Source organism: Muscardinus avellanarius (assembly GCF_963383645.1).
Source record: "Muscardinus avellanarius genome assembly, chromosome: 3".
Classification (NCBI taxonomy): Eukaryota; Metazoa; Chordata; class Mammalia; order Rodentia; family Gliridae; genus Muscardinus; species Muscardinus avellanarius.
This window is the reverse complement of record NC_137788.1, coordinates 1691068-1703499: the sequence shown is the minus strand read 5'-3', so window position 1 is coordinate 1703499 and position 12432 is coordinate 1691068. Positions and strand designations below refer to the sequence as shown.

Below are 12432 nucleotides of genomic sequence, written 5' to 3'. Positions count from 1 at the left end.
GGGAGGTAAGCCTGTCCAGTCAGGCTCTGGAGCATCTTGGAGAAGTCAAGAGTCCACAGAGCCTGTGCTGCCCCACCCATGCCAAGCTGCACACTTGGGGGGGTGGTACAGGTCCTTGGGCAGCCATCTCTATGATGGCTGCTGGACCCAGGGCCCAGGCTCTCAGTGGTGGACAGGGGACTGTTGGACTCTGGGTGTACTGCTCAGGAGACTGCAGAGACCAGTCTTCCCCGGGCAGACAGTAGCTTCAGTGGCCCACCAGCCTATGAGCTCAGGGGCCTTGTCTCTGGCCTCCTGGGGCAGCATGGCCATGGGTGGGGGCAGCCCCTCCCCCCGTGTCTCTCACACACAGCTGCTTGTTGGGCATGGGCCTGAGCTCTGCTGTCCCTCCTCTGTCCTGACTGATGACCAGGGGAGAACCTCCCACCACTGTCCAGCACAGCAGGAGCGTCAGGAAGATCGTGCCCACTCTGCAGGGAAGTGGATCCTGAGGGCATCCCATCTGGGTGACCATCCTGTGCTGGGCTGGAGCACAGATGGTGGCCGCCAGAGTCCAGGAGCCCATGGAAGGGCCAAGCAGTGAGGCCCCGGGCTAGCTGTGCTCTGGATGCATCTCTGGCCTGGGACGGTCAGCACCCACCAGGACAGTGGACCTAAGGTGCTGTCTGCTCACCGGCAGGTGGCAGCTCCTCTGCTGACCTGCCTCAGGGCTCCCCCTCCCTACCCAGCACACAGTTGGCTTCAGGGTGGGGGTGAAACCCGAGGGCAAAGCTTCAGTGGCCGAATCTCCAGGGCCCCCAGCCCTGGTTCTGCGGGGGCAGAGCAGGCCTGGGGTGGGCGCCCAGCGCAGGCTCCAGGCCCCAACAGCCCCGTTATCCCAGGCCCTAGAGATGTGCTGCCCGGGAACAGGTTTTTCTGCTTAAGGCCCTTACCTCCTGTGCACACAAGCCAAAGCCAATATTTTAAGATCTTTATAGAGTCCTACTTCCCCTCTCTGATTTATGTTCCTGGGGATGAGTTTTATGTAAAACATCTCCAAGCTCTCTGTGAGATAAAAAACAGCCCCCGCTGGGGGCCAATGCATCTCCTCTCCACCCTTCACAGGCCTCTGTCGCTGCCGCGCCGGGGCTGTGGCCTCCCACACGGAGGCGCGCTCCTCCCTCGCCAGCCCCAGGTTCTCAGCTGGCCTCGTCCTGTTGGGTGCCCGCGGTGACCAGGGCACCCAGGCTGCTGTGCAGGAGCAGGGGCTCCCAGGTGGTCAGCGCCTCTTCCTGCCCTTGGTTGGCCCTGACTGAGACGGTTGGCAAGGAAAGGGGTACATCCTCTTTAGAACAGGGTCCCAACCAAGCGTGCCACAATCCTTCTGTCTGCCTCTCCTGTCCATTCACCCCAAAGCCCGGGCCAGCGCCCCGCATGCTGGCCGGCACACCCCTGCCTGGCCCGCCATTGCCTCAGCACCCCCCCCCCAACACACACACACACTCTGAGCTCTGCCTGGCTCCAGGATACCCTGGCCAATGGAGTAGCTATGCACTTCCTAAGCAGGGCACCTCGTCCCCAAGTCTGCAGTGTGTAACTCCAGGGACAGCCAGGCCAGGCCTCGGCACCTGGGGTCTCTGCCCAGTTCCCGTGGGAACCTCCAGGACCTGATGTCCACCTCAGAGTGTCAGCCTGCTGCTGCCCGGGACAGGGAAGAGGAGCAAAAGTATCTATGCCCCCCCCCCCCAGGCACAGGGTTTGTGTGTGAAATGTCCTGGTCTAATTGGGGGAAAGGGGAGAAGGCTCTGGAAGCGTCCTCTAATTGGGGGAAGGGGTGGCCACCGGGCCAAGGCCAGACTCAGAGCCAGCCAGACCTCCCGGCACTCTGCCCTTCCCGTCCAGCCCTCCCCCGCCTCCTTGAGCCTCCTGGTAATTGGGCCTGAGGATTTCACTTTCTGGAGCCGGCATGGTGCTTGTTTTGGCCGGTCCATCCCGCGACCCATCCTGGCCGAAGGGGTTGCATAACTGTGAGGTATCAGCTTACGCTGGCTGGCACCTCCCAGCAAGGCCTGAATGCCCACGGGCGGAGGAGCAGCCTCTCTGGGGGGCACCCAGCCCCACCAGGCTTGGGCTGGGGTCTCTGCCCTGGCCCTGCGGGCAGTTGGCTGTACTGAGCCTCCAGGGGCCAGGAACAGCCACCTCTGGCCAGAGTTGGCGGTCTTGGGCTGGGCGGGCAAGGGGCTGCTGCCTCCGCCCTCAGATTACATCTCCCCAAAGTGACGGCGTCATTCCTGGCCCTGCCAGAGTGCTGTGGGCCTCGGGTCAAGAGACAACTGTGGGGAGAGGAGCCACAGGAAATCGCCTGCTGGGCGCCCCATCGATGGCCAGGCCCCAGAGGTACCCTCGGGAGCAGTGCCCAGCTCCCTGGCTCCTGCGGGTCCCTGGATGCGACCCATCTGGCCCAGGTGTGAAGATGTGCCGGGCCTGGCCCCGCACAGCCTGGCCGTCCTCCCCACCCAGAGTGAGAGACACAGAATTGAATAATAGGAGAAATTATTATGTCTTCGTGTGAGCTCGAGCCCGGCCCCCAGGGGTGTGATAACTGGGGATGTCTTATGTTTCCCCTCTCTGAGCCAGGGCTGGCTGTGACAATACCAGCATTGTTTCCCGAGCCCGGCCACTGTCATCGGGTGACAGTGCCCTGAACACAGGTCTACACAACGCCAGGATTAGCAGAGAAACCACGGCACGTATAGGAAAGACAAGACCCGTGGCTGGCTTAGAAAGGGCCCGGGGAGGAGGGAACCGCCACTTGCTGCTAAAGGTTTTGCACAAACGGCCTGGTGACAGCTTTACCCAGAGCAGGACGAGGGCCGGGCAGGAGGGAGTCCTGGGCAGGAGGGAGTGGAAGTTCCCACTTGAGCAAAACTCCGAGGCTGGAGCCGGCTAGGTCTCTAGCTTGCACCAGGTAAGGGTGCTTACCGATGCCCGATGCCCGGCCCTGCACAGAGGGAAGGGAGCAGGACAGTTCTCCAGGAGTCAACCGTGGGGTCACCCTAGTTCCCCGTCCATGCTGTGGTGAGCTCAGCCTTCAGGGATGCCACCCCGCCTGAGAGCATCCTGTCCTTCCCGGGGACTGCCCAGCCTGGGGAAGAAGTGTTTGGCGAGGAGTGGCAGGCCCTGTTGACTCTGCCCCCAGGGCCGCGTCCCACCTGCAGCTGGAGCACCTCAGGGAGCGCCTGGTTCCTGGGCCTGCAGGAGGGAGTCGGATGGAGCAGGCAGGGTGTCCAGGGTGGACGGCGCTGGGGGAGGGTCCTGGCTTGTGTGCAGGGCGCTGGGCGATCTTCCAGGTGGTCTGGGCCCCGCCGACAGCCCGCTTGCTCTCCTTCTCTGTGTTGGATTAGGGGCCACCAGCCTAAACTCTTAAGCACCCGTAAATCCCCTCATATGGAAGTGGGCAGGCGGTGTGATATTCAGACTGCAGACAGTTGCGCCCCATGTGTTTACAAGGGGCTGGGATCCCACTTATCCCCAGCGAGGCCCACCCTGCCCTCACTGTCCTGGGGTCCAAGGAGCTCTGTCCAAGGAGTCATGGGAGGCTGGGCCGAGGGCCGGGGAGCTGGACAGCACCGTATCCTCCCAGGTGGTGGGCAGCTGCAAACATCTTGGGCATGCCCATTTCATGGACAAGGGCAGAGGACCCAGTGAGGGTCTGAGCAGGACAGAATTCCCTGTATGCCAGCCGCTTCGCTCAGGACCCTCCTGGTCTTCAGAAGATTTCTCTGCTTGCTGGGGATTCACAGCACAGAGACCTGTGCCTGGAACTGGGATGCCTCCGACCAGGGTTTGTGGAATGAATGGTTGATTGAATGAAATCTGAATGAATGAGCGAGTGAGTGGGTCCTGCATGGTCCTGGCTCTCTGGCCTGGGAAGCCTGGGAAGATGAAGCTGGGCGGGAAGGGTCTGGAGGACCTTCCTGGGGGTGTATGAGAGGTGAGCCTTCAGAGCTACTGTAACAAAGAGCCCCACACCACGCAGCTTAAAGCAAGGGGAACTTCCCCTGGTGGGAGGCCGAGTCTGAAATTAAGACCTCAGCAGGGAGGTGCTTCCTCTGGAGGTCCACCAGAGAGGTCCTGGGAGTGCTGGGAGAGTCCTCCAGCTGCTGGCCAGTCCAGGTGTCCAGCATCCTCCTCTCTGTGTGTACCTCTGTGTCCTCCAGTTGTGCATCTGTGTGTGTGCTTGCAGGTTGCCTGCACCTGCGCTGGTTTTAGGAACTGGCATCTACAGTGGACACCCCATCTCTGCCCTGGTGGGGCAGTGGGGAGACCTGCCCTCTCTCCATTCTTCTTCTGAATCAAGGTTGGGTGTTGGGATCTTGGGGGGTCAGGTGCTGAAGGGAACAATCCAGCCCCAAGCCCAGAGCCACATGGGAGCCGCAGGTGCCTGGCCTCTGCCCTCCCCAGGAGGCCAGCCCCCATCAAGACACCAAGGAGCTCCTCTTGGACCACAAAGCTGCCTGCGTTGGACAGTGCCTGCCTGGGCGAAGCATCTGTGCTGATGGGACAGATGTGGCAGGGCAGATTAGCCACCCCCAGTAGGTGGACCACAGCTGAGCCAAGATGCGCCTGGCTGCTCAGGACAAGGGCCATGAGGCACCTCTGGGCACATCCAGGTTTATCCACAGGCCCAGGCAGACCACAGAGCAGCTGTGAGGACACAAGCCAGGTGATGTCTTTTCCTCTGACTCAAACCGTGCCCTGGGGCAAGCAATTGCCTTGTGGACATGCAGTAGCCCACCCATTGTCTGTAATGAGGCCTGGGGATTTGGCAACAAGTGTACAGGGCCCTGGAGCACCAGGACTCCCCAAAGAAATCCATCTTTCAAGGGACTCAGGGACCTCCCTCAGGACACAGGCATGGGCAGAGGTGCCTTGTGGCAGAGGCGCCTCCAGACTTCCTCTATAGTATCTTAGGAGGTGGCCATGCTGAGGGTGGCCCACGGGGTACTGAGTGCTGGAGCATCCCCTTGTCCTAATACCCACTTCAACATTACACCTTCTGTGCCTGGTCCTCACTGTGAGATAGGACTTAGGTCTCCATGGAATCTGTGTCTGAGAGTCTTACCCTTTAGAATCCCGAGCTGTTGTTCACAATGGTAACAGAAATTTTCGGAAGGGACAAGCCCCACGGCAGAGGGCACTCTAGGGTGTAGGGCAGCCCTGGACACTTCTACCCATGCGATGTGGGAAATCTTGATTCCAAAGGTCATGTAGGCTGATACTGTGGACATGAGTAGTTGCTCCTAGCCTATGCAAGAGGTCGGTCCCTGGGGCCAGGGTGGTAGCTGGAAACATCTGGCCCCACTGGAGGCACTAGGAAGGCCAGTGTCATGCTGAAACAGGATCACAGGTTTTCTGGTTTCTGTTGGTGTCCTCCTCTTTTCTTGCTGCTCAGGGAAAGGGCCCTGAGGCACTTCTGGACACATCCAGGTTTATCCACAGACCCAGGCAAACCATAGAGCACCTGTGAAGATCCCTACTTTTACAGAAGCCAGGTGACATCTTTTTCTCTGGCTCAAGATGCCCCTGGGAAAAGCAGTTGATTCATGGACATGTAATAGCCCACCCCAGTCTCCCATTGTGAGTTTCGAGCTAGGAGCCCCTTGAGCAGAGCTTCTCTCTCTTCTTCCAGCCCTGGTCCTTTGTGTTAGACACCCCATGGCTGAAGCAGGTCAAGCTATAGATATCGCGTCCCTAAGGCTCCGTCCTGCAGAGCCCCAGGAAAGAAGACACAAACACCGAGTCTGCTGATGATGCTTCCTCTTTAATGCTCTCTCTCTCTCTCTCTCTCTCTCTCTCTCTCTCTCTCAATGCACACAGCAGGCAAATATATATCAGTCTCATAACCCCTCCCTCATCACTCCACCAACCCCAAGCTTCCCACAGCTAGGGCATGTGCATTTCTAACCCTCTCATAGGTGGGCTGGTGGTAGCACGAGGCGCTGCGTCACTGAGCATCCGTAGGACGCCTGATAGGGCTCACTGCGCAGGCTCAGGGCACCGCCAGCCTCGTGAGCCTCGTGACTTGGCTGCAAGCCTAGGCGCCATCTTGAGTCCACGCTGGCAACAAGCCTGGGTGCCATCTCGGTCCAGCCAAGTGGGCCCCAACATATAGATACAAAGGTTAACTTGATAGCTCTTGTCATTTCCCTCCCACATAAACAGTAGCCTCACCTGCCTGGCACTCTCTGGGCCTTCCACCCCTCCCCACCAATAAAAGCAAGAATTCAGAGCCATCTTGGTTACAATGCTCCGGCTATGGACTCTACCAGGAACCTGGGGAAGTTCTTTCCCTCAGTTCACTCCATAACCTGAAAAGGACATAGTGCTGAAGAAGACCTAGAGGTCAGAAAACTGTTATCACCACCATCTCCATCACTGCTATCACACCACCATCATCACCATCATCATCATCATCACCACTATTACTGTCATCACCATCACCATCATCACCATCACCAAAACTGTCATCACCATCATCACTATCACTACAATTACTGTCATTATTACCATCATCACCACCACCACCGTCATCATCATCATCTTGATCGCCATCATTATCACCACCATCATTACTGTCATCACCACCATCATCATCATCATCAAAACTGTCATCACCACCATCACCATCATCACCACCATTACTGTCATTATTACCATCATCATCACCACCACCACCACCATCATCATCATCTTGATCACCACCATCATTACTGTCATCACCATCATCATCATCATCAAAACTGTCATCACCATCATCACTATCACCATCATCCATCATCACCATCACCACAATTACTGTCATTACCATCATCATCACCACCATCATCATCATCATCATCTTGATTGCCATCATTATCACCACCATCAAAACTGTCATCACCATTATCACCAACACCATCATCATCATCACTATCATCATCATGGTCACCTTCATCATCAAAACTGTCATCACCATCATCATCACCATCACCATCATCATTACTGTCATCATCATCATCACCATCATCACCACCACCACTACCATCACTACCACATTCATAACTGTCATCATCATCACCACCATCATTACTACCACCACCACCATCTTCACCACCATCATAACTATCATACATCACCACTACCATCATCACCATCATCTTCACCATCATCACCACCATCATCACTGTCATCACCATCCCCACCACCATCACCATCACCATCATCCTCATCACCACCATCATCATCACTGTCATCACCATCACCACCACCATCATCACTACCACCATCATCATCATCGTCATCACTGTCATTACCAGTACCACTACCACCATCACCGTCATCATCACTATCATCACCACGATCATCACTGTCATCACTATACCATCACCATCACCATCATCCTCACTATTACCACCACCAGCATCACTGTCATCATCATCATCACCACTACCGTCATTACCACAGCCATCACCATGGCAATAGCAACAGCCATCATAAGAGGAGGAACAGGGTATCTTGAATAGAAAAATTTTGTTTTAGGTTTCATTATTTGCACCGTAGTTTGGTAATATGGGCACAGTCTCAGGTGGAAAAGGATATAGAAGGAACATACGAAAGGAAAAGAGCCCTGGTCTTGGGCTCTGGGCTGAATTCTGCTCTCAGCCCTATATATGGCTTTGGCAAGTCCCAGCTTCTATAAAATCAAGTGACCATAATAGAAGGACATTGGGCTAATAGCCCTAACTTCCTTTGTAACCTTCAAATATTATGATGAGAGCCGGGCGTGGTGGCGCACGCTTGTAATCCCCGCGATTGGGAGGCGGAGACAGGAGGATCACGCAGGTTCAAAGCCAGCAAGGTTTCCTGTTTCCAAATAAAAAGGTATAAAAAATGGGGGTCTGGGAGTATAGCCCGAAGGTAGAAGGTTTTCCAGGAACCCCAGTACCACCACCAAAATATATATATATATATATGAGAAACAAAAACACTACTCAAGGACTTTCATTCCAAGTCCTCCCTCTTACCACCCAAAAGTCCTGGAAGGGACATAATAAACACAGGAAGACTGAAAGGTGGAAAGAATCCAGCTGCCCAAGGATCTGGGGACTTGGGATGCCCCTGGTTTTCCTGTTGTCTTCCATATATGTATAAGAGGATGCTGAGAAGTCTCTTCCCCAACCGGTGTAGACCAGAAAGGTGCCAAGAAAAGCTTGCACCTATTGGGAAAGGGTAGAAAGAGTCAGCCAAATGAAAGCATATCTTTTGGGGAATGTTCTCCCAGGTCAAGCCAGAGGCCAGTGAAAAACCTACACCTACCTCTGGTTTCAGTAGGAAAAGTGGAAAGTTGAACTAACATCCTGCTATAACCTATGCCTCCCCCAGCCCACCCACCCACAACTATGAGACTGAGCAAGGTCTATGACTAGACCTGGGAGCCAGGTCTAGTCAACACTTCTCAACCACACCCATGGCGGTGGATCCCAGTGGGAGCGGAACCTCCAGGCCCACCCACCATTAATGACATAGAAGATGGTAGTAGTATAAATTCAGAGAAATCCACACCAAGACACATCATCAAACCTCTGAAATCTAAAGACAATGCAAAACTTTTGAAAGCAGATAGGAAAAATGACATTTTTTTTTTTTTGCGGGTCTAGGGATAGAACCCAGGGGCATTCAACCTCTGAGCTACACCCCTGCCCTATTTTTTTTATTCTTTATTTTGAAACTGGGTCTCACTGAGTTGCAGAGGGCCTCACTAAGTAGCTGAGGCTGTCCGCGAACCGCGATCCTCCAGGTCTCAGCCTCCCGAATGCTGGGATTACAAGCGTGTGCCACCACGCCTGGCAGGAAAAATGACATATTAGCCATAGGGGAACACTGATGGAATAAGAGGATATATATATATATATATATATATATATATATATATATATATATATATATATATATATATAACCACCACAGAGGCCAGAAGGAACTGGCACAGCTTTTTAAGTGCTGAAAGAAATCTGTTAACTGCAAGTTCTATCTCTAGTAAATATATCCTTTTGGGATGAAAAGGAAATAAAAATATTCTCAGACAAAGGAAAGCATAAGAAAATTTGTTGCTAGCAAACCCATCCTTAAGGAAGGCTAAAGGAAGTTCTCTAAACTAAAGGAACTAGCTGAAGGTGGCTTGGAATTTTAAAACAGACAAAAGAACATCAAACTGGGTAAAAAATAGAGATAAATATAGTATACCATTCTAATGTGTTCCTTAAATCATATTTGATGGTAGAAGAAAAATTCTAACACCATCTGATGTTGTGCTCAATGTACACGAGGAAATAAGATGATATTTTAAAAGTGAGGAGAATAAAGAGTCCTAAAGAGAAGCAGAGTTTTACACGTTACTGAAAGTGGTGAATTGTCACTAACTGTAGATTGTGAAGTCTCTCTCACACACACACGTGTGTGTGCACGCACATATAGTGTGAAACCTAGAGCCATTCCCCAAAAACCTACACAAAGCAATGCACTTGAAAACACTATAAGTAAATCAAGATGGAATTCTAAAAATGTTTGTGACCCCTTAATCTTTGACATACCAATTACTTTAAGTATAAACAGTCTAAATACACCAATTAAAAGACAGAAATTGAGGGTTTTCTTTTTCTTTTTTTTTTTTTTTGCGAGTCTGGGGATGGAACGCAGGGGCATTCAACCTCTGAGCTACACCCCCTGCCCTAATTTTTATTCTTCATTTTGAAACAGGGTCTCGCTGAGTTGCAGAGGGCCTCACTAAGTAGCTGAGGCTGTCCGCGAACCGCGATCCTCCGGTCTCAGCCTCCCGAATGCTGGGGTGACAAGCGTGCCTGCCGCGCCCGGCTTGAAGGTGGATTTTAAACCAGTAACCCCACTATATACAGTCCTCAGATCTACCACAGGCTCACTCCAAATACACCACAGGCCGAAAGGACAATGGTGCTAAAAAGACAGACTGAAAATTAAATACAGATAAACATCCAATTTTAGGCAAATGGGTTATTTCATTGGGGCTGGATCTCTTACACACAACCCTTTCCTTTTTATTTTCCCTCCCTCTTCCCTTCTTCCCTTTACCCAGCATCACCTCTCGTTTCCTCCTTGGCCGCCAACCTGGTGTGCCATTCATGTATGCGTCCTTCTGTCCTTATCCCCACATAAAAGCACATATCTGTCTATATATGTAGATACAAATGTGCATACATATACATATGCCCGGGAGAGGACCATTGTTTTTTGTTTTAGGGTGTTTTTTTTTCTCTCTTACCAAAAAAAGGAAGAAGATGGGGAACCATTTTACAGGGACTTAACTGTATTTTCCTTTTCTCTTCCAATAATACTTTGGGAGAATTCCACCGAATCCATATGGGAAAATTCTCTTCCTGCATTAAACTATTCAACTGTTAGTTTGTTGACGGCCATTAACTGTGTTTCCAGTATTTTACCCCTAAACAACAAATCTATAAAGATTCCTGAAACTAAAAACAAACAGAGATCACTACTTTGAGCTAATGAAGGAGCCCTGAATGGACAGAGATCTCTGCTCCTAGCTGACCCATATGCCAAGGAGAGCATCTCCAGCCATCTGATTTATCTTTCTGGCCCAGAAGAGCTGTGCAGGGGTGCGGATCCGGGAGCCCTCAGGCCAGGGCACTATCCCACCTAGTCCTCCCCACCCTGTCTCTCAGACCCACCCGCAGCAGCTTCCAGGGCCCTCCTGCATCAAGCTCTGGGCCGGCTTTCAGAACAAAGTCTGCAGGTGGACCTACCCTCGACCCTCACCCGGGACCCTCTCTGGAGGTGTGGGCAGAACCTTAGCAGGCCCACCACCTGGTCAGAAATGGTGCTGTACCACCGGAAATGAATGGAGTGGACACAGCCACAGGTTCCACCATTTGTATTTTAATGAACTTCCTCCTGAAGCCACTCCCCACGCACGGCCCCACGCACAACGCCCGTGTGCTGGGCCCTTTAGAAGCACCGTCTCTGGACCACGGATGTCCCGAACTCCTTGAAGTCTGTGGCAGTGACCCACATCTGTTTGAAGCTGCTCAGAGAGGTCACAATGGAAGCCCCGATCCACGTGGAGAACCAGCGGTCGGGGGGTGCGGTGATCTTGATGGGGGTCCCTTTGGAAGCCAGCTGCTCCAGCTCCCTCAGAAGCCGGTCGTCCAGCCCTTGGAACAGCGTGGTGCCCCCCGACAGCACGATCTCCCCGAAGAGCGTCTTCTGGATGTCGGTGTCGCACTTGGTAATGCTGCTGGACACCATCTTCGCCAGCCCTGGGTTCTGGGTGCCCAGCTGCTCGGGTGAGAACAGGGCCTCGGGCGCCTGGTACAGCTGGTCCCCGATGTAGATGACAGTCCCGTCGGGCAGCTTGTACTCCCTCAGGATCTCCTCTGGCCGCCGGCAGAGCTCCTTCTCGGGCTCCAAGGCTACATAGCACAGCTTCTCCTTGATGTCATCCACCAGGACCTTGTCCAGCAGGCATGGGAAGGTCCGCCCGCTGGCCAGGAGGAGCCGGGTGAGGAGCTCCGTGAGGTCTCTGCCCGCCACGTAGAGCTTGGTGACCGCATGAGGCAGGGAGTAGCCCTCGAAGATAGGGACAGTGCAGGTGACCCCATCCCCGCTGTCCACCACGAGGCCCGTGACGCAGGCTGAGGCGTACAGAGCCAGCACGGCCTGGTCGGACAGGTAGAAGGCAGGCACGCCAAAGCTCTCAAACATCACTTCGGCCGTCTTCTCTCGATTCTCCCTGGGGTTCAGGGAGGGCTCGGTCATGAGCACCGGCCGGTCGCTGGACTTCACGCCCAGCTCCCACTCGAAGAGGTGCCTCCAGAGTTTCTCCATGTCGTCCCAGCAGGTGATGAGGCCCCGCTCGATGGGGGAGCGCAGGTGCAGGACCTCATGCTTGTACAGGGCCTCCTCCCCCACGTAGTACTTCTTCTGATTGGCTCCCATACTGGGCATCTTGAACTTGGGGTGCCCCACGGTGGAGCTGATGACATGGCGGGGCCCAATCTCCCCAGACAGCCCCGCTTTGCAGAGCCCCGACCCATTGTCGAAAATCACAGCCGGACAATCTAATATCTGTGGGTTAAACATGTCCACTGCATCCTCTGCCGAGAGCCACCAAAATAAAGACAGAACCCGCTCGGGCCACTTTGAGTCACAATAGGTTTCTCTGGAAGTTCACGGGATTCCGTGGTTCTTGGGCGTCTCCAGCCAGGGCTAGCAGGCTGCCCCCGGAACCCCAGGGCCCTCCATCGTCCTAGCAGTCTGCTTCCCTCTCAGGTGGCCCTGCCCACCCACAGAGGCCTTTTCAGGGAGGGCTGGAGCTTAGGTAACAATCTAGCTAAGGCAACAATTGTCCTCTGGGGCTCG

General features: G+C 53.9%; 1 protein-coding gene across 1 annotated transcript; it reads right to left on the bottom strand.

Annotated features, from left to right (window-relative positions):
* Nucleotides 1-11019: 11019 nt before the first annotated feature.
* On the bottom strand, nucleotides 11020-12153 carry ACTRT2 (actin related protein T2; the record flags this gene model as incomplete). Its single annotated transcript, XM_080693416.1, has 1 exon — nucleotides 11020-12153. The coding sequence occupies one exon, from the start codon at nucleotides 12151-12153 to the stop codon at nucleotides 11020-11022; it is 1134 nt and encodes a 377-aa protein (XP_080549542.1).
* Between the last annotated feature and the right edge of the window lie 279 nt (nucleotides 12154-12432).